General features: G+C 42.5%; 1 protein-coding gene across 3 annotated transcripts in view; it reads left to right on the forward strand.

Moving 5' to 3' along the window:
• Ntn4 (netrin 4) overlaps positions 1–20,292 on the forward strand; it is a 109,008-nt gene extending 88,716 nt beyond the window's left edge. For 2 of the 3 annotated variants that reach the window (XM_060377933.1, XM_060377931.1), the window contains exons 6-10: positions 5,088–5,301; positions 5,609–5,724; positions 10,928–10,996; positions 13,919–14,089; positions 18,843–20,292. In XM_060377933.1, the coding sequence (XP_060233916.1) occupies positions 5,088–5,301; positions 5,609–5,724; positions 10,928–10,996; positions 13,919–14,089; positions 18,843–18,979 (707 nt within the window). In that variant the 3' untranslated portion in view covers positions 18,980–20,292. The remainder of the gene's footprint in view (positions 1–5,087; positions 5,302–5,608; positions 5,725–10,927; positions 10,997–13,918; positions 14,090–18,842) is intronic. The other variant, XM_060377932.1, reaches the window with a different exon arrangement.
• The last annotated feature ends 2,367 nt before the right edge of the window (positions 20,293–22,659 follow it).

The following is a 22,659-nucleotide window of genomic DNA, read 5'->3' on the forward strand; positions in this document are numbered from 1 at the left end:
GAGGATGTGGAGGATGTGGAGGGACGAGGAGGATGTGGAGGGACGTGGAGGGTGTGGAGGGACGTGGAGGGTGTGGAGGGACGTGGAGGATGTGGAGGGACGTGGAGGATGTGGAGGATGTGGAGGGATGAGGAGGATGTGGAGAGATGTGGAGGATGTGAAGGGATGAGGAGGGATGTGGAGGATGTGGAGGATGTGGAGGGACATGGAGGATGTGGAGGATGTGGAGGGATGAGGAGGATGTGGAGAGATGTGGAGGATGTGGAGGGATGAGGAGGGATGTGGAGGATGTGGAGGGATGAGGAAGATGTGGAGGGATGAGGAGGGATGTGGAGGATGTGGAGGGATGTGGAGGATGTGGAGGGATGAGGAGGATGTGGAGGGACGTGGAGGATGTGGAGGGATGTGGAGGATGTGGAGGGATGAGGAGGATGTGGAGAGATGTGGAAAGATGAGGAGGGATATGGAGGATGTGGAAAGATGAGGAGGGATATGGAGGATGTGGAAAGATGAGGAGGGATGTGGAGGGATGAGGAGGATGTGGAGGGATGAGGAGGATGTGGAGGGATGTGGAGGATGTGGAGGGATGAGGAGGATGTGGAGAGATGTGGAAAGATGAGGAGGGATATGGAGGATGTGGAAAGATGAGGAGGGATGTGGAGGGATGAGGAGGATGTGGAGGGATGAGGAGGATGTGGAGAGATGTGGAGGGATGAGGAGGGGTGTGGAGGATGTGGAGGGATGAGAAAGATGTAGAGGATGTGGAAGGATGAGGAGGGATGTGGAGGGATGAGGAGGGATGTGGGGGGATGAGGAGGATGTGGAGGGATGTGGAGGATGTGGAGGATGTGGAAAGATGAGGAGGGATGTGGAGGGATGAGGAGGATGTGGAGGCATGCAGAGGGATGAGGAGGGATGTACAGGGATGAGGAGAGATATGGAGGCATATGGAGAGATGAGGAGGGATGTGCAGGGATAAGGAAGGGTGTGCAGGGCTGAGGAGGGTTGTGAAGGGATGGTGCATCTTACTTTCCTCAAGAATTTCTGTTTCAAACATTCTGCCCCTGGACTGCTGAGGTGGCTCCACTGGTAGAAGTACTTGAAGTACTTTCTTCCCAGCCTAATCTCGGAGTTCAGTGCCTAGAACCTAGATGGTAGAAGCAGAACCGACTCAGCTGGTTGTCCTCTATCTCTACACACTTGCCACCTCAAATGGATGAACCGGGGATGATGTCTAACATAGACCTGAGTGATGTGTGGAATTTTGAAATCTGACATAGGCAAGGAGGGCTATCCTCTCTCTCAATAAAAGCACAGAAACAGGAGAGAGTGGAGCGAGTCTAGAAACGGTAGGTAGCACTTAATTAGGATAAAAGACATATGCAAGAGGATAATGAAAGACAAGACTGGAGAAGCAGGCCAGGGCCATACCACGCAGTGTCTGGCCAGGGAGCAGTGACATCTTCTAGACTGCAAACCTTCATAAACACTAGAATTTCTGTTAGCAGCGCTCATTGTTCCTTCAGTAAACGATAACAGAGTAAGCAAAAGAGTCTCCCTAAGAGAATTCATACCTTTGGCAGAAAAGGAGCAGCATTCTATGCCACTGGGATGGTTCTCAACCCAAGAGAGCATGTGGAAGGGTGGGGAGACAAGGCTGCATACGCTAACATGTCACAAACTTACCCAGTAGTGTTTGAGAACACTGATCTAACACGATTTAAAACACAAAAGAGAATTGTGCCAGCCGACATTTCTTCAACGCCTGTCCTCAGAGCGGTCATCAGGGACCCCCTAACCTATAGTGTCACTGGCCTGCTGTCAACTTATTTGACTTGTGCATTCTGTGGCATTTGAAACCTTCTCAGCTTTGTCTTCCAGGGCTGTGTTTATTTTTCTCCTCCCTATGTACCCCTCAGCAATCTAATCAAAATTATTGCTCCTCCACCTGTCCGCACTGTAAGACTGGCCTCCACGCCATGTCTGTGGTTGTCTCCTCTCTCTGTGCATTTTCGGGGGTCATGCCGTGTTCTCTCGGCTTCATCTGTCACCACCTGAAAACTCTTTAAAGTGTTTTTGCTATCCTCCAACTTTGCTCCTACGCCTCAGATTATTTCCAGTTGTCCTCTAGAACTTATTAGCATATGCTACAAGCACATGAAAGTGAATATATGTCTAACCCCAAGCCCATGTTTTTCTCTCATCTTGCAACCTCCATCCTCAATGTAGATCTATCTATCCCAACCTTCCCTTGCTCATCTTCATAAGCAATATCATTCCTCTTTATATAAACTACAAAGCTGAAAACCTTCCTCAATACCTGCTGGCCTTTGACAGCTTCTTTCTCATCCAGGTGGCCTTTATAAATCTTTTTGTTGTTTTGTAGTTCTTTTTTTTTAACGCAGGGTCTTAGCATCAAATACTCTCTCTGTTTAAAAATAAACACACAAAACCGGGCAGTGGTGGTGCACACCTCTAATCCCAGCACTCGGGAGACAGAGGCAGGTGCATCTCTGAGTTTGAGGCCATCTTCATCTGCAGAGTGAGTTCCAGGACAGCCAAAGCTACACAGAGAAACCCTGTCTCAAAAACAAAGAAAAAAAAAATCCCACACAAACAGAACTTTTTTACTGAAACTTTTCTCCCATTCCTACACTTTCTGGCTTGTATCTTGCATGTCCTTGTTAGATCTTCCTCCTTTCCTCTCCCTAACATTCTACGTGCTTGCCAGAATTGAACTACCCTCATGCCCTGATTCTTCTTGGAAACTTTCCTAAACTATTAACTCCGTAAGACAAAACTTAACTTCTTGGAATAACCTCTTCCACAATCTGGACTCTGGATATAACCTGCCTTAACTCTGTGGAATTTTATTCTGTCCCATCCCATGTCCCTTCAACTCATTTCCACTCAGTCCGTGTTTCCCAGATTGGCCATCCTCTTTCGCACACTATTTCCATTAGCTGGAACCTTCCTACTGAGGCATCCACCATGTTCTAAGCACTATTCTGGGGCTTCAAAAACAACAACTAGAAGATAAAGGTCCTTCTGTCAATGGTCCCAACCCTGTGGTAAGGGAGACAAGCACATCAACAGGTAATAATAATAAAATAGGCTTTGATGCACACAAACTAGAAATATGCAGAAAAAAACAGATGCCGCTGCACAGAGAATGGAGGGGAGCTAGACGAGAGAGCATGGCAGCATCCCTAAAGGGACAAGACCGAGAGAAGCAGTGCCAACGTGGCCAAGAGCATTTCCAGGGAAGTAAAGGAAATAATGAGAGTGAGCTGTACAAGTTAAAAAAAAAAAAAAAAAGACTAAGATAGCAAATTTCATGTGCTTTCACTGCAATTAAAATTTTTAGTTGTTTATAAAATGTACAGTGGTCAGAGTTCCAATGAGCAACTGCCTACCTCTCCCACCTTTTCAGCATATACTCTCTCCCTCTTGTAGACCCAGTGCACAGACCTGAGGGTCACACCTCTGTGAGCTGTGTGGGGTTATCTCTGGCTCTGTTGCCGTCCTCTTTGCTGTGCTCCTACGCAGACCTCCAGGACATCACACTGTACAGGACCTTTTATTCACTACTCTGTCTTCATTACAAACCTGTGAGTCCCCTTATGTCCACTTCTCATCCAGAGATCCTACACAGCTATAAGAAAGTCTGTGGCTTGATTAATTACTATGAATAAACTACATTTCACACTTCACACTAATGGAAATTTGAAGTCAAGATAACTAATATTTATAGCTCTGAAAGGGAAAAAGGAGAAAGTAGGATCTAGAAATTTAGTTGACAGGTCATGACAGAAAATATAGCCTGGGAAATAGCAGGCCGTGTGTTACACGACTTGCTGAAGGGGTTCATCTAGGATAACTTCAATTTTCAGAAGAAGCAGACAGCATAGTGAAGAAGCCAAGATTCAGGAAAGGTAAGTTTCCTCCTCCAAATCACACGGCTGAGGAAGCATGATCTCTTCCACCTTTTCTCCTTTGACTTGGAGCAGGGAGTGGAAAGGAGAGGATGAAAATAGTCTGTCCGAGGCGGAGGGATTCTCCAGACAAGTTTGTCAACACATCAGAATTATTAGAGGGTAGCGTGAACTGAAGAGCCTGGGGAAGTTCTACCATGGCCACTGTGAGGAGTGTTTGGTCTTTGAGCTAGGTAAAAATGAAGAAACTGAACTGAGCATCAGTTATTGGACCTATCTGAGGTCATGGTTTATGATTATAATGAACCAAATAAGCACATTTCATATTGGCACACACGCACACTTTGTTCACACACGTCCAAATCCTCATCCAGTTTCACATCCCCAGACAATTTTAGTTTTGAAAAGAGCAATCAGACCCCGTCATTGAATTCTCTCTGGAGTTCTCTTTAATTCCATTCCCCATGCACCACTGAATTTTTTCCTATGAAGGCCTTCAAGTTGTCCAATGCGACAATCCATTCTCTCTCTTCATCTTCTCTGCACTAGCCGTTAGACAGTTGACATCGTCCTCTTCCTTAAAACCTGCTTTACTTCTAGAACAGCCGTTCTCAACCTGTGGGTCTTGATGCCTTTGGGGGTCAAATAACCCTTTCACGGGTGTTGCCTAAGACCATCAGAAAACACAGAGATTTACATTACGATGCATAACGTTGCAAAATTACAGTTGTGAAGTAGCACTAAAGTAATTCTATGGCTGGGGATCACCGCAACAGGAGGGGCTGTATCAAAGGTTCACCGTGCTAGGAAGGTTGCGAACCGCTGCTCCAGCAGAACATCTGGTGACATTTCTCATCAACTGTACCTTCTCTGCCTTCCTCACTGTTCCATCCTGGTCACCTCAACCAAAAGGCGTTCCTATTCAGTGCTCTCAACTTCAGAGGAAATTACACGTTTCTTTTTGCAACAGACATGCTTTCTAATTATATCTTGCTTATCTGCAGTTTAATGACTTTCATTCTCCGAGCACACCACAGCTAAAGGAGAAGTCCCAGACACAGGCCGTTGGATGAGGCCCCGCCATTTGCCCGGCATAAGCCCCACGCCGGTGATGTACAGTCACTCATGGGTCCTCTGTGTCCTCTGTCGTAGCTTGTTCCTGCCATCCGGCTGGATCAGCCATCCTTCCTTTCAGCTCCGTGACCTTCTGTGACCCGAGCAATGGCGACTGCCCCTGCAAGCCTGGCGTGGCAGGGCCGCACTGCGACAGGTGCCTGGTGGGCTACTGGGGCTTCGGCGACTACGGCTGCAGGCCTTGCGACTGCGCGGGGAGCTGCGACCCGCTCACGGGGGACTGCATCAGCAGGTGAGCGCCTCGACTTCCTGCTGGGCAGCGGCTGAACGCCGTTAAGGAGAGCTCACGTAGCGCACATCTCTTTAAACAACAAGAATAATTTTATTTTTTCGGTTTGAAGAATCAAAAACTTGTTCTTGTGATTTCTGAGACATTAGCTAGTTCATTTTGCAAAGTGAATTATTCTGCACGGGAATCTCTTAAGACAGCCCTGGCCAAAGCGGAAGTAAGGGGAGGAAAACAGGAAGATTTGAGTCTGTAAAACAAGACTCGTTTCTGAAACATCTCTTCTTAAGTTTGCCACCGTTTTCTGTCTCAGTAGTGCTGACGTAGATTGGTACCACGAAGTCCCCGCCTTTCATTCTCTGCACAATAAGAGTGAAGCAGCCTGGGAGTGGGAGGACGAACAAGGATTTTCTGCACTTCGACACTCAGGTGAGACAGATAGGTCCGCACTGCATTTCCAAGTCTGGCCTTGAGCAGTAGCGATTGTGTCAAATCAGGGACAGTCTTTGAGTCCTCCGAGGGGCATTCTTTAGTTCTGAGGTTTAATAACGAAATGGCCTGTCCCCATAAGTGTGAACGTGAAATACAGCTGAGGGGTCTTTTAATGAACTTACATTTTTTTTCTGACTTTATATAACAATATGTAATAAAATATATAAAAATAAATATATTTATATATTTAATATATTTCTATATTATATACAAATTTTTATGTATGATAAATAATTTTATATATTGTATAGTTCATCTATAAATTTAGTTATATATTATATAAATAAATATGTTTATATAGTATAATTATATATATTTTCATGAAAAATGTAGAATGTCACAGTAAAAAATTTAAAGCTCCCCGGTGCTGCCCACCTACCTAGTTTTGCAAATAATAAACTAAAAGACCACAGCTACAGTTTTATTTTCCAAAGCTCTTTTCATCATCAAGGAGAACCCAAGCCGCTCTGTGTCTTTTAAAAGAGCCTCCTTAGTTCCTTTTACCCCATAGGTCTGACCACGGCTACTTGAGTCTGAAAACAGAACCGAAGGATCTGTGATTTCTGATGAACCCCCGGACTCTTTGCTCCCGCCCCCAACCCTGCAACTCTCTACACACTCTGTCGTTTCTAAACCACAGGAGGCTGTTACATGGCTCTGATGTATGGACTCCATTTCTTTTATTTCCTCCTTGTCCTAACATGGCTGTGTGTTGAAGCCTGCCATGGGGCTGAGGCCGTGGCTTGGCCAAAAAATGCTTTCCCAGCAAGCGTGGGGATCTGACTTTGATCTCTGCTGTGACAAAGCTTTTCCTGAGAAGACACACCCACTTGTCTGTTCACCCCAAATAGGAACCCAGACAGACCAAAGTACAGATACCACCAAAGCCCACCCTGGTGACCCAGTGAGTACTGCTGGGGATCCTTAGAGGAAGGTGGATGATGGGTTACTGACAGAGGCGGAAATGACTCAAAGACAGCTGCATCACCAACGCCCACCACGGCATGGGTGGCGGCTCACAAAGGCTAGAAAGCCTGGGGTACACTGCACAGCCAGCAGGCAGCTCAGCAGGTTGGAGAGTCCCCTTTCCTAGGTAGGTCTAACTGCAGCTCAGCTGGCTTCTTCCGGGCAGCTGGCCTGACCTCAGTTTTCTGTACCTTTTCTCCTCCGAGAGCCCTCGTGGCACAGCTCTGCTCATCCACAAGTCTCCTGGGCATTGCGGCAGGAGCTTCTCCATCTCAGGAGCACTCTCAGGTTCTAGGCCTAATCTGGCAGGAATGGCCTAAATGAATCTGGTCAGTTTCAGGGACTTCCTGAAGCTGTTTAGAGTTGTGTACCTTCCTCCTGAGGGAGCTTCCCTGCAGGATCCATTGTTTCAAACTAAGAGGAAACAGTCCCACAGCAATTTCCCAGCACAAGCATTAAAACAAACAACAATCTACCGTGGCACAGGACCGTAATCCCAGCATTTGGGGGAAGGGAAAAAAGGGCAAACATAAACATCATAATGCCTGGGGCTTGCTGTCCAGGCAATCTAGCTATGATCAGCAAGCTCAAAGTGAGAGGAACTCCATCCCAAAAAATAAAGGCAATTAAAGAAGATGTTTGACACTGACTCTAGCCTCTACCAAACACATGCATACCACACACATATACATGTAAGCCCTAAAATAGACCCATACATATACACGAATAAATAAACAAACAAATAAATTTGAGTATGAATTACAAAACAGTATTGCTTGGCTAATAATATTTTTGCCAACATTTCATAATTTTCAGACACACAGAGAATTTTAGAGTTCTCATTTAATTCAATCTACATTCTAGATAATGAAGGAGTCATTGCTTTAACATTTTCATGTGAAACCTATAATCCAAGATAAAAAAAAAATTGGGGTGTGATGTTTTTTGCAATGGTTTCTTTGGGGCACCGTGGTACAAGCCTCTAATCGCAGCACTCAGGGAGTCAGAGGCGGGTGGATCTCTATGAGTTCAAGCCCAGCCTAGTCTACAAAGCAAGTCCATGACAGCCAAGGCTACACAGAGAAACTCTGCCTCAAAAAAAAAAAAAAAAAAAAGAAAGAAACAAACAAAAACAACAAAAAAAGATTCAAGAATCAAGCCAGACATGGTAATTGAGCCTTTAACCCCACAGCATTTGGGAGACAGAGGCATGGAGGATCTCTGTGAGTTCAAGGCCAGCCTAGTGTACATAACAAGCTCCAGGATAGCTAGGTCTACATAGAGATACAATGTCTCAACAACGACAACAAGATTTATGAATCCAAACTTGAGGGGCAGTGGTATTTGTGATTCTGCTTATTCTGACTAAACATAGAATAATTTTCCTAATGTTCTCATTCTAACTTGTACTAGAAGAAGGTAGGTAATATAAAGTAATATGTTGTCTTATCTATTTATTTCTGTTTGAGACAAAGTCTAATTGTACAGGCCAGGCTGGCCGGTCTCTGCCGCCCAAGTGCTGTAATTACAGGTGTGCCCCGTGCTTGGCTTAAGCATTTGGGAAAGAAGACAAATATTTATCATTATTTTTGGCTTTAATGTGATGTGGTCCACATTTTGTCACTTCAGTAGCCACTCTCAAAAGCTGTCCTTTACCTTGTTACAACAATGACTTCTAATCTGTAACTGCCTGCTGGACCAAATCTAGGGGACATCCACCAAGCCCATTGTGCGTGTTATTAGGGAGCTGGCAGAGTGCCCAGTGAGCACGTCAATTGTCCTCACAGCTGTTAGGCCCAGACTATCCCCAGGGAGCCCCTGGGGTCCATCTGGATGAGTCCCTAAGGGAGGAAGACTGCTCAGCCTCTGCATTCCCTTTGGGTATAGCTCAGTGCTCCTGGGAACCTTTGACAAAAGCTGACAGCCAGTTTCCTAAGCCCTTACAAAGCCCATTCGTCCTCAAACCTAGCTGCCTACCTGTCTGTCCATCTACTGTAGACACCACAAAAAGTTTTCAACTACAACTAGAAGGCAGAATGCCAACAGAAATTGGTGTCTGTCACAAAGTAAACTTAATTTCTTTCTCTCTCTCTCTCTCTCTCTCTCTCTCTCTTTTCTCCTTTCCTCCCCAACTTCCTTCTTCTTTCCCCTTTCTTTCTCAGTGCCAGAGAGGAAGCCCTGAGCCACATACATGCTAGGCAGCATGCCCCACCACTGAGCTCATTTCTAGCCCTCACATCTGTCCCTTCCACCACTTAGGAGGTAGAAAATGCCATATGTGAACTCTGACCTCCTGGAAGATAAACCTAGCGTTAACTAGTAGCAAAGAACCGTGAGCAAACGTTCATTCCTCAAAATGTCCTAGCGACTCGCTGTAACCAAACAGGCTTTTTCCATCTCCAGATTCCTTAAGTCCTGACAAATGAAAAATATCATTCTCTGAGATCGGCTCTCATGGTCTGCCCAGGCAGGGCGTGAACTCCTGGGCTCAAAGAGTCCGTTGGGCTCAGCCTTCTGCGTAGCTGAGACAGCATGAGTACCCCCACAGAACCCAGCCTGACCAACGCATGTTAATGCTTAAACTCTAAGCATGTGAAAAAGGGCATTGTCAGGCAGCCAAAAGCAAACTTTCAAATGACGGACTTGTGAGCGCTCCCGAAAGCCCTGACAAGAGAGCTTTGTGGTGGGAGCCGTGTAAGCCAGTCACTCGTTGTTCCGTTAGGTTTTGTGGCATAATGGCAGCGAGCACACGCCTGCTTCCGTGCAGTTTTCAAAGGCCGCGGGCAGTTCACTGACTGCAGTTTCTGAATGAGGCTCATTGCTGTGCGCACATTGTAAGCAAATCGTAACAGCTGGCATTAAGCTCCTGTAACTTCTGTTTCCCGCTACTTAATTCTGCTTGGGATTTTCCACTTGTAAATGTTACACTCCTTTTCTGTAGCATGGCTTGCTGTAGCTGATATGCCAGAGTTTCCCACACCACCCTTGCTGGATTGGCATTTCTTCCCAGATGTTCTGCCAGCATTCTCTGATTCACTGTATCCACCTTTTCCTAGGCCGTTGTCATTTTAGTCTGGCCAGATCCAGTTTTCCCTCTTCCCTGATACTTCCGGGTTAGTGCCACTCGGTTTTTCTAGAAGGAGCCACCGTTCCTTGCTCACTATAGTCTTACAGAAGTCTGCCCATGACAAAGTGCCTGGCTCTGCTCCTGGCTGCCTGGTGTCTCACTGATTCCTGCTCATACTGAATTCTGATCTTGGCTGCTTCTCCCTTCCAAGAGCTGCTACTCTAGGTCCTTCAAAGCACAAAACTATAGGCGATTGCTACTGGCGCCTTTAAAACTCTAAAGCCCTGAAATGTTCCTATTTATTTAATGTTGTTCAATTAAATTTTATTTAACACTCTCATTTCTCATAGTGATACCACAGTCCTCTGTTAACTGAGAACTTGATTTTCATGACGCTCATTTTTGTTCAGAAATGTTTTGAAAGTTTCGTATGGGGCCTGGCGATTCTCTTCACACGCAACAGTTCTAGCATATGATTTCAGCTGTTGGCAGAAACTACCCTATCTTTTCGTAAAAGACCATTCTACATCTTTCTTCAGCCTTGAGGGCTTTTCTCATCTTCCCAAATATGGGACCCTCCCACCTAAGCATTTCTATTATAGACTCACTGTTTTTTACTTACCCAATTGCAAGCCTTGGGCAAGAATTGTATCTTGCTCACCCTTAGGTGTTCTGAATGATATCTTACCGGGCCTAGCACTTCGTATTTACCTTCAATGCACTACCAAGTACTTTATTTGCTTTTCATTGGCATAATTTATTGGATACTTACTATGCTTATTTATTTTCTATAGGTTTACACTTTTAGCTGCTCCTTTTTATTAACAGGGAGTATTGACACTGGGCTACAATCATCACAACATCAGTTTGTACGCTGGAATTTGATGTTGATTTTATCTTCCATACTTTACTTAGGTTGATATTTTATTAGATGATAGTTAACTCCATTTAGAAAGAGACTTTACTTCTTTCAAATTGTTTTCATGACTGCTTAATATTAACACATGTTACATGAATCAATGAAGGAGTAAAGTGTGTTGCCTGGATTTTTCTTCTGAACCCCATCCCACCTGCCCATAACACAAGTTTCTATTTACTTTAATATAGGTAAATGTGAATGTAAGGAACAAGTGTTAGGAAACCCCAAGGCGTTCTGTGGAATGAAGTATTCATATGGTGAGTTTGAATCCTTGATGCTGTGTGCACCCTATCCAAGCTAAGTACAAAGGTTTGCAAGGAAACTAGAGGCCTGGCTGATGAGATTCCATAGCCTATTAGATGCTTGAGAAATGGTAAGAAGGTTGTTTGTGAGTTATTGAAATTAGTGATTCAACTAGGTGCATTCCTTTAATCCCAGCAGTTGGGAGGCAGTGGCAGGTGGATCTCTGAGTTCGAGGCCAGCCTGGTCTACAGAGTGAGTTCCAGGACAGCCAGAGTTACAGAGAACCTGTCTCAAAAAAAAAAAAAAAAAAACAAAACAGAAAAGATTGGTGACTCAACTAAACTAGGTCTGTTTCCCAATATCTCTAAATATTCTACCATTCAAATACCAATACATATACATGTACCAATACATACACTGGTAATGATATCAATACATATACATATGTATGTACATATATACACGCATATGAGAAAAGGAAGAGTGTTTCTCTAAATAATGACTCTTACTATCTTCATATTCTAAATGGTTATCTATTTACTAGGAAATTTGTGAGGATACCTTATCTTGACAACACATCCTTGACCACTGTCTGAGCCTTTTCAATTGCCCCACAGTTTCCATGGCTGAAAAATATACATTCAAATAAAGAGAAACTTTTTCAGTCTTGATTCACAAAACCAAGCAGAGTACTTTCATTCTTGATTTTCATTTAGTCATTTGTTTGTCTGTTTGGCTGGCCTGAAACTTGCTATCATGCTGGCCTCCAAGTGGAAAAGATCTGCCTGTCTCCCATGTGCTGGGAACCACCAAGCCTGCCAGCATTTCTATTCTTTATAATATTTTTTTAGTCTTATAAGAATTAAATAGTCAGTGACATATATATATATATATATATATATATATATATATATTCCAAAATTACAAGCATACTTCTTTATCTTCCCAATTTGACCAATAGAAGAAAAACTTAGAAAATATAGTGTCTAGTAAAGGAAAAGGAGTTTAAAGGGAATGAAGTTACTACTGAAAGCAAGAAACATGGCAATTCTGTCCAGAATCAGTCAGTCCAGTGACTATGTCAACTGGTCTCATTGCCTAGACTGAGAAGCTCTCTGACAAATAAGCAATCAACTATTAGCTTTCTATTTAAGAAAATTTAAACATTGTTAAGGGGGTGATGAAGTACCTTAGGTCTTGCTAAGTGTGCTATAAGTGTGCTACAAGGCTAGGGAAAAAATATTGGTTTCTCTAGCTTTATCCTCTGGCACTACAGAGGAAAATCACTTGATTTTTTGATTGTTTGTTTGTTTATTCCTTCTTCAAGTACTCATTAGATAACAGCAGTGATGGAGCCAGGTTCCCTGCTGCCTTTGAGCTTACAGGCTAACAGAATAATCATACTGCTTGCTTCCTGCCGTGTGCTCCTTGCACACACACATCTTCATTTCACCATGGGCCTAGTCCACACGCTAAATGCAAAGCAACTAGCTGTGTGAACTCCTTTCACTTAATTTCTTAAAAGCTTGTAAGACTAGGTTCATTCTCAAGATCCCCTATAAGTCTAATCTATGATGCTTCAGTGAAGACATCTGTCTGACATGGTATTCTTGGGATACGGGCTCAGCTAAGCTCGGGTTCTCCCATTACACACAATCTCCTATCAAAGTCTGTGAACTCTCTTTATGATGAAGAAAACTAGTGTTCCTTAGGTCTACATTCTTTTCTTCCCAACATGCTTCATTACCTAATTTCATTTCCATCCATAGACAGAAGGGCATAACGGAATCGTAAGTCAAGCAGAATGGTGAGGTCTGTAATCATAGAGCAGTACCCTGTATGCCGCAGAAAGAGAGAGAGGGAACGACTGTACGTGTTTCTGCTGCAGGAGGGTGGTGAGGGCTTGACTACAGCGCATATGTTAACATGTCACATAGGATCTCAGAAGCATGTACAATTCCTATACGTCGATTTGCAAATATTTTTTTCAATTATTAAAAATTTTAAAAGGGTCTGGAGAGATGGCTCTGCGCTTACGAGCCCTTGCTAGTCTTACAGAGGACCAGGGTTCAGTTTCCAGCATCATCATAGTAGCTCACAGCTGGCCTCCATGGGCACAGGCACACGTGTGTCGCACATACATACATGCAGGCAAACACTCATACACATAAAATAAAAATAAATACATCCTAAAACAAATCAAATCAAAAGAACACTCAGTCCTTTTATCATGTAGGAGGGCAATTTGTCTCATCTAGTCAGCTTAGATTCTACTCCCAAGAACAGTAAACAATCAATAATGTTAGGTAACCTCTGTAGAATGATGTAAAATATACTCTACCAAATCATTTTGTTCTCTCTCATAACATCACACACAGTCAACCACAGAATCAGTATATAAATAAGAACCAGGACAATAGTTCTACTTCCTACGTATTCGTTCTCTGTAGCTTTGATAGATCAATGTTCTTTTTTGCTTTGATTTGGTTTGTTTGTTTGTTTTCTGTTTTTTGAAACAGGTTTCTCTCTGTGACTCTGGCTATCCTAGAACTCACTCGGTAGACCAAGCTGGCCTTGAACTCAGAAAGCCACCTGCCTCTGCCTCCCAAGTCCTGGGATTAAGGTGTGCACCACCGTGCCTGATTCAACTGAATATACTTAAAATTACATTTGAAGTAGGCAATGGTTAACATTTCTTTAGTGTCATAGTTGGAGAGGGGACAAAAGTTGAAATTTCCCAATAAAAAGAAAATTAAACATAAATGAGTTTAAGTCATTGCAAACGTGAATGATCTTTCAAGCAAATTTCCATATTCTGATTTTCATCAGTTCACCTTTTCAACATACTTGGGAATGACTATTCAAGTAGCTCAAATTTCAAAAGAAAACATAGTATCCGGGTTTTGCTTTTTACTTTTGGAATTGTGTTGTTACAGTGTTAAAAATCAAGATTTTATCGGCTCACGATAAAGGCTCACATGCTGAAGTCAATGTGAAGATTAAAAAGGTCTTACAGTCTACCAAACTGAAGATCTTACGAGGCAAGAGAACACTCTATCCCGAGTCCTGGACTAACCGCGGCTGCACCTGTCCAATCCTCAATCCAGGTGAGCGTTAGCTAGACTTCATTAATTAAGCTTGTGAACCTTGTCTCTGCAAACTGTCTGTCTGTCTTATACCCTCTGAACCAAAACTCCATAAAGAGCGTATCTCCTCTAACCGTCCGAATACTGAGTAAAATCCAAAAGGATATTCTTTGAACTGACATTAAAAAAAAAAAAAAAACCTCCTTCATGTGCTCTATAAAAATTAAATATTTTAAAATCCTGCCATATAATACTTGCTGTTCTGAAAGCAAACCCTCATATTGGCTCCAGGCGCCCGTTGCACTGACCGCGCTTTGGTGAGCCTAGCTACCCCAGCGCGATATTTGAAAGCTAGGTCCTGTTGCATGAGAACCGGTTCCCAAAGGCTGCGCCAATGCAAAAGCCCATCTGTGCAAACAACACTGAAAGCGGGCTACCATTGCATGAGAAGCATCTGTTTCTCCTGGATGGAAAACAACTCTCCAGTTTGCATCGTGTTGTTTTTCATTAAGTGATCGTTCTGGTTTGAAATGAGAACCAGCAGGGGAAATAATTTAAATACAATCTTAGAGAAACTTGGAACAGAACAAGATTTGATTTGAACCTTAAAAATATAAGGCAGAGATGGTGGTGACAGCGCCGGGCTGAGCTCCTAAGACCCCTCGGGAGTCCAGGCTTCCGTGTCCTATAAACACAGCCCTCTGGCCGCGGTACTCTCAGAGTGTAGGCCAGCTGAGGTAGGGCTCTCCGTGACAACCTTCCATCAGGATGTGTAGCAACTCTCCTAATTATGGCAAAAACCGTTCTCTAGGAGTAAATCTCCACCTCGCATACTGTGTCCTCTCTGCCCTGCGTGCTAAATTTGAAAACAGGATTTAGATCTCTGACCGTAGTCTCTCCAACGCCCCTCCGGCACTCAAATAACACTACCGTAATGCTCAGATAATAAGTTCTAGAGAAACAGAGGCCTTCCTCGCTGCTCCTGTATTTCATGAAATCCCTGTTTATGAAGTCAAGTCGTCGTGTGTGCTGGAGGCCACTGCTGCAACAGGTGCATCTAATTTATTCCCCTGTAGGAGGCAAGAAACCAAGTTAGGTTGATATGAGCTCTTAATTAACAAGCGAAAAGAAACAGATAGCAGGGGAAAACTACAAACGAAATACCTTAATCTAAAATTTAAACTGGCTTTAGAAAAATATTTTCTCCAATTAAGTAATTTTTTATACTCTCTTTCATCCCTCTAATATTTTACTTAATTTCATTTACACTTCAATAAGGCAGAAGGGACACTTCTTTAATTATTAAAATAAATAGTTCCAAAGAATAAATCTGAATAATAAATAAGAAACTTGGAGTTTTGAGTACAAGAAACAAAAAATCGTTCATTTAAATTCTGTTACCCAATGATCTGTGCTAAGGACTCCTCTCATGAGCAAACTTCTGTTATCTTGGCAAAAAGAAAAAAAAGTCTGTCCAGTTTTGCAGAATGACATTAAAAACAAAAGCTTTGACATTCTGAGCCACCCTCCAGGAAGTGAGCTATATTTCCTACTCAGGTCTGTGCCAGAGTCAAAGAACCAACTGAGTTCATCACAATTGAAAACATAAGTGCAATTATTCAAAGAATTCTTGAAAACATGTTTACTTGCTTTGAAGAAAAATCTGGAAGCTGCCAAAGCAAAACCAGACACTGTTTCACTTTGCTTTTGTTTTTCCATTTTTACAATTTCAATGACTAAAACCAAAGAAGACTGATAAGGAAACTTGTCTACCAAGCTGCCTTTGAAAAGGAGCCATCCAAACGGGGCTGTGGTGATACAGGCCGTTAATCCCAGCACTCCAGGAGGCAAAGGCAGGAGAATGTCTGAGTTTGAGGCCAGCCTGGTCTACAGAGTGAGTTCCAGGACAGCCAAGGCTACACAGAGAGACCTTGTCTCAAAAACAAACAAGAAAGAAAGAAAGCAAGAGAGAAAAAGAGAAAGAAAGAAACAGAAAAAAGACAAAAAGAAAAAAAAAAAAGGAAAGGCACAGCCTGCTGGCCATCCGCATCCATGCCAACCTCATTCTCTGTGACTCATGCATACATCTTATCAATCACAGATCTTTGAATACCAACACTAGCACCAGAGCATACTTCTTTGTTTTTTTTAAATAGATAAAACCTTTGTGCCCTCAAACATATAATGAAGCAGACATCAAACCATAAAGACAGACAGCTTAAATGTGAAGTGCTGCTAAAGGATATAAAAGAAGCCACTGTGTGATGGCTTGATGTGCTCGTGCCTTCGGGGGTTATTCAGTATCATTTATATTAGTTTTACATTGATGCTGTCAATGGTAAATTCCTGTACTGTCTGTTCTATTTATAGGTTTATTTTTAGTTGTCTTTTTAAACATGCATTGGTGTTTTGTCTGCATGTGTAAGGGGGTCAGGTCCCCTGAAACAGGAGTTATGAGACGGTTGTGAGCTGCCGTGTGGGTGCTGGGAATTGAACCCGGGTCCTTTGGAATTGCAGACAATGCTCTTAACTGCTGAGCCATCTGTCCAGCCTCACTTATAGGTTGAAAGTAATTTAAAATAATGGTCTTGATCTTCAAGTTGTTTTTTTAATTTTTAAACCTTTATTTTTCTTTTATGTGTACTCATGTTTTGCCTGCATGCATGTCTGTGTCCCGTATTCATCGGGTACGCAGAGACCAGCAGAGAGTGGCAGGTCTCCTGGGACTACAAATGGTTGCGAGCTGCCCTGTAGGTGCTGGGAGTCAAACCAGGGGTCTCTGTAAGAAGAGCCGCTGCTCTTAACCACTGAGTCATCTCACCAACCTGGAAGTTTTGTTTTTTGAGGGGTTTTTTTTTTGTTTTGTTTTGTTTTGTTTTTGTAAATGCTTATTGCATTTAAAAAAGAGAACTTTATTATTTAAACATTAGGCAATAACAAGATACATATATGTTTTTCAATGCTCATTGTGTTTGTAAAAAGAAAACTATGTTAGACAATAGCAATATTAGCTTGGATGTTTGTTTTCCTAGGTATTGAACCTAGGTCATTGTGCATTGCCAGATAAGTACCCTGCCTCTGAGCTTTATCTACAGCCCTTTTTTACTTTGAGATGTGATCTTGCTAAATTGCCCAGGATCCCAGACTTGGGATCCTCTTGCCTTAGAGTAAAAAATGCACAGAGGGGTGGATTGTCTCCTTATAAAGAAAATGGTAATAGCCACATTGCATATGTGTGATGGTGTCAGTTGTAATGATGTCCCAGGTGGCTGCCATAATGAGGATTACAGGTATGCATCCTTATTACGTGGCTCATAATTTTAAACTGATATTTATTTGAATTTTAAAATTTAGTCTTTTAATTAAAAATTTAAAGTATATAGCTCTTTGTCTTTGAAAGTTACAAGCATAATTATTTTTCTAATCCTATCTTTTATATTGTTTCTAAGTATCAAAACTGACACCATTCCCCCTGGTGGGGGAGCAGCCTTACCAGGCCACAGAGGAAGACAATGCAGCCAGACCTGATAGACTAGGGTCAGAGGGAAGGGAAGAGGACCTCCCCTATCCGTGGACTGGGGGAGGAGCATGGCAGGAGATGATGGGAGAGGATTGGGACGGGATGATGGAGGAGGCTTTAGCTGGGATACAAAGTGAACAAACAATAATCAATAAAAAATAAATTTAAAAATATTTAAAAGCTGACACCATTTCAAATATGCAATGTGGATATTATAATTTTCTTTATAAAGAGACAATCCACCCCAGTTTTGGCATTTCTTAGCCAGAACTTTTTACTGTAAGCCTGAAAATTTGTTTTACTAGTAAGGGCAGCATTAAATGTGATAGGTCTCACCATGTTCTTTTTCTTTCTTTTTTTTTTGGGGGGGGGGCTTTATTTTGTTCACAAGCAAGCTTCTTATAGTCATTTCTCAAAGAAACTGTATAGAGAGTACCTGTGTCATTTTTGTCACCCATAGCTCTCTTCTAACTTTTTCTAAGTTGCTTCACTTTTGCATAGTCCTCTTTTTGTTTTAGTTGCTTGTTTGTTGTTTTTGAGGCAGGGTTCCTCCATGTATATTTGGCTACCCTGGAACTCTCGATGAGGGCTAAGTTGGCCCAGAACTCAGAGGTCCACCTTCTTCTGCCTCCAGAGTGCTGGGAGCCGTGTGCCACCACCACCCAGCTTGTAAAATCTTCCTAATTGCTGCTACCACACCACCCAGGGAATGAGCACTGTCAAGTGCTCATTGACCCCTCGCTGCTCTCTCACTCAGGGTGGAGCAACACAGAGGTCAAGAATCAGACAGCCCTGAGTTTCAGTCAATCTCTGCTACTTAGTAGGAGAAACTGACCAAGCTTCCTAACTTCTGAGCCTTTGTTTCTCATTTATATGAAAAAATAGTGACGTTAATACTTACTTTATGAGTCATCGTCAAGGTCATAGGAGAGAATGTGTACAGCACATGACATATGACATATACTAGATGTCAGCTCTTATTATTTGTGATTCTCTATCTTATCTATGCCTACATAACACTGTGAACCAGGAATGTATGGAACTGCTGAAGTCGCATTCCTTCCTTTAATAATGTTTGTCCAGTGACGGTGGCCCATGCTTTTAATCCTGTCACTTAGGAGGCAGAGGCAGGCAGATCTCTGTGAGCTTGAGGCCAGCCTGGTCTACAGAGAGAGCGCAGAGAAAACCCCGTCTCAAACAAACAAACAAAAAAGTACAGTAGGTATAACGTGTGTATCTCCTTTGTGCTTTCAGGTTTGGAGTACCTGGTAGCCGGACATGAGGATGTGAGAACAGGCAAATTGATTGTGAATATGAAAAGCTTTGTCCAGCACTGGAAACCAGCTCTTGGGAGAAGAGTTATGCACATCTTAAAAAGAGAGTGCAAATAGCACCGGAGGTGTTAAGCACACAACGGCTCTTCTCTTGGTCGCAGATACACAAGTATAATGAAAAAGAGACCTCAGAATGAAACTGGAATATTTTTTTAAGTGCCAAAATGTAGGGGAAAAAAATGTTCCAATGCATAGGCCTTGTCTAACCCATCTGTTCTGTATCTGTGTTTGAAAACAGTTTTGTTTCAGAAAGAGGAAAGAACCCCCCTGAGCCGATGCTTTGAGTGGAACTGGTTCCGAAAGCCATAGCTATTGAGAACGTTTTAATAGCGACGTGATATTTTACAGTCATCCATAAGGGCTGCATCCCTGACAAGGTCTCCTCCCAGCTTCAGTATGCCATTTACTTTGTGTTTGATGCTATTTAAGGAATTGATGAGATTTTTTAGGGAACCCCTGCCCCCAACTCTACTGTCAGGACAGGCGTTTCTTTAAAAGAGCCTTGTCTTGTGTGCTGTGTGTGGACTTGGGTGTGTGGGGTGTGAGTGGGCCGTGTCTGTGTGTATATATAGTATTTCCTTCTGTAAAGCACTTTATCTACCACTTGTTTGTGAAAGTTGGAGACTGCTGTCTACGGGAAGAAAAGAGAGAGGCTGCGTGAAGACCTGCTGAAACAGAAGCCCTGCCGCTGCAGATGGACAAAGGAGCTACAGATAAAGGAAACTGCCACTGGGCTCTAGACACTGAGCGAAACGCTGTAGAGACGCAACCTAAAAGGAGAACAAACGTTTGCGTGACGTCTCAGTTTGGGGTGAGAGGTTAGATCACAAGATACTGGCCATAATGAAACTTAGAGAGAGAAAGAGAGAGAGAGAGAGACTTTAAAACAAGAAAGAGAAACCATAAATGTAGAGATATGTTTGCATAAAGGGGAAGTAGACTTCAAATGTCAGAAAGCTCATTTATTTTTGAGGCACTTGTACACACTTTGAAAATTATTGTAAACACAGAATTTGTTCTATTTTTTGTTTAGTATTTAAACATGACTATTGGACCAGTTTCTCCCTTCTTTTATTAACAGCACATGGTCATGGCATTTACCCGTTTCTTAACACAGCATATGTGATCAGCCCACCGGGTTGCTGTTCTTCATTATCTTTCACTCTCTTTATCCAGGCATAGCCACGCCACTTACAGTTTCTGCTGTACTTGAATTTACAAACCAGGAACCACAATGCTAAAACTTTAGCTTCACATCCAGAGCATATTTTTCCCTGAGGTCCTGTGGACTCACAAGAAATATATATATATTGCTTTGTGAATGTGTTTTTATATTTCATGTATGTAATAAAGGAATATGACCGCCTGAACTTTGTCTCCTGACCAATTCTTCAGTGGTGCTAGAGATTAAGTCCTCTTAAGAAGGGAACTTAAATCTAATTCTTTAAATTAAGGAGAGTAATTATGAGGGACCAGGGAAATGGCTGAATGGGTGAAAGCATTTGCCATGCAAGCCTGGTGACCTGAGCTTGAGCCCCAGAACCCACGATAAAAGAAATGAACCGACTCGAGCGAGTTGTCCTCTGACTTCTGTGTGTCAGAACACACACAGCAACACAGCACACACAATCTAAATAAATTAATGTGTTTAAAGAAAAAGTTAATCCCAGCACTCAGGAGGCTGAAGGAGGTGGATCTTTGAATTCAAGGTTAGCCTGGTCAATAGAAAAAAAGAAATGGAGGAAGGGAAAGAGGAGGAAGGAAGGGAGGGAAGGAGGGGGAAGGAGGGAAGGAGAGGAAAGAGAAGGATGGAGGGAGAAAGGTGGGGGGAGTAAAGAGAGACATTGCCTCAACAAGGTAAAAGGAGAGAACCAGCTCCCAAAAAATTGTCCTGTGACCTCCACACATACATTGTGACACACACACTCTAAACACATAATCTTGAAAGACAGTAAATTATGAAGAAAGACTCTAATATTTCTACCCAGTTAGGGATTTAAGATCAGAGCAGAAGCAAATTCAAATGGGTTTTCTTTCTACAGCTTCTGGATATTGCAATGCCGTTTTTATAACATACTTCTTTTTTATATTTTTGGTTCTAAGCCTAGCTTTTAATGGTCATCTCTCCAGCCCAACATACCTGTTTTTTAACTAATTTACTTTTTATATCAGTTAGTTGGGAGTGTTAATGCCACAGCACTCATATAAAGGTCAGAGGGCAACTGGCAGGAGCCCTTCTTCCCTTCCACTCTTTGGGTTCCGAGGATCTTACTCAGGTCGTCAGGTTTGGCACCAAGCACCTTTACCTGCCTCAGTAATTGTAACCGTTCACTGTTGACATACGAAAGGAGGCTAATGAGATATCTTGCGAGTAGGCATGTTTGTCACCAAGCCTGACAACCAGAATCCAGTCTCCAGGTCCCACATGGTGGAAGGAGAAGGCTGACTCCCAAAAGCTGCCCTCTGATCCCCAAACATGCACCATGGTACACACCCATAGAATGAGAAAAACGTTTCTATTCCAACCACCCTCCGTTAACAATCAATGGTATCTAGTATTTATATGTAGGTCATTTCTCATGAATATATGTGAGTGTGTGTGTGTGTGTGTGTGTATGTGTGTGTGTGTGTGTATGCCATCTATGTGTGTGCATATATACCTTTTATATGATTGGGACTGCACTCCACATACTCCTGGAAAATCTGTTTGCACCTGTAGCATGTCTCTCTGCTTCTTACTTCTTCCTGTCTATCCCAGAAGATGAACAAGTATCTAGTTTTACAATCTTCAGGAACTTCTAAAACATGTTGGTTAGTATATCATGCCCAGGAAAATAGTTTGGAAAATAGTTTAGAAGCATCAGATATAGGATTTTTCATTTCATTTCTCTTAAAATATTACCTTTGAAAAAAAACAGCAGATATGATGACCATTTTTAAAAAATAATAGAGCATGAAATGGGAAACATTAAGTAGGAAAAAAATCTTCAGAACAATGCATGATTCTCCCCCAACCTAAAGACAGGTTTATTGAATTGTACAGTACCTTAAAACTCCCAAAAGACAGAGCTTAGCAATGTCTGTCCTTCCAGGGAAAAGAGGTTTCTCCTTTTGTGTACATCTGCCCTAAGATAACTTGCCTTCACTGATCATGTGCGGTTTTTGCCTTTACTTTTCCCAGCAACTAAAATTCAGCCAGTGGTTTTAAAAATATGATCCAGTAAAATCATAACTAAAAGTTTGGCTTTATCTAATTTGCATAATTGTTGGGCTTGAACATGTTTTTCATTTCTGTAACAGTTAGGACTTTGAGTGTTTCCCGGCCTAAGGTCCACATGTTAAAGGCTCGGTCATCCACCGTGATGGAACTTTTAGGAGGTGGTGCCTCGTGGCAGGAAGGGAACCGCAGCTGGTAGGGTGCATCCCTTTTCTTCAGGGACCGCTTTGCTTTCTGGCTATCGTGAGCTGAGGTGTTTTGTTCTTCCACACCCCCTGCCATGATGTTCTGCCTCAGCACAGGCCCAAGAGCCATGACCAAGTGGGCATGGACTGAAACTTTCATTACGGTGAACTAAAATCAGCCCTTCCTTTTTCAAAATGTTTGTCTCAGGTATTTGCCACAACAGCAAGCTGACTGACTCAAATCCTCTAGGACTAGAATTTTCCTCCTTATAGTTGCTCTTTAAAGCACACTTCTTGCAAAAAAAAAAAACAAAAAAAAAAACAAAAAAAAAACA

This window comes from Meriones unguiculatus, chromosome 2 (genome assembly GCF_030254825.1).
Source record: "Meriones unguiculatus strain TT.TT164.6M chromosome 2, Bangor_MerUng_6.1, whole genome shotgun sequence".
Lineage (NCBI taxonomy): Eukaryota > Metazoa > Chordata > Mammalia > Rodentia > Muridae > Meriones > Meriones unguiculatus.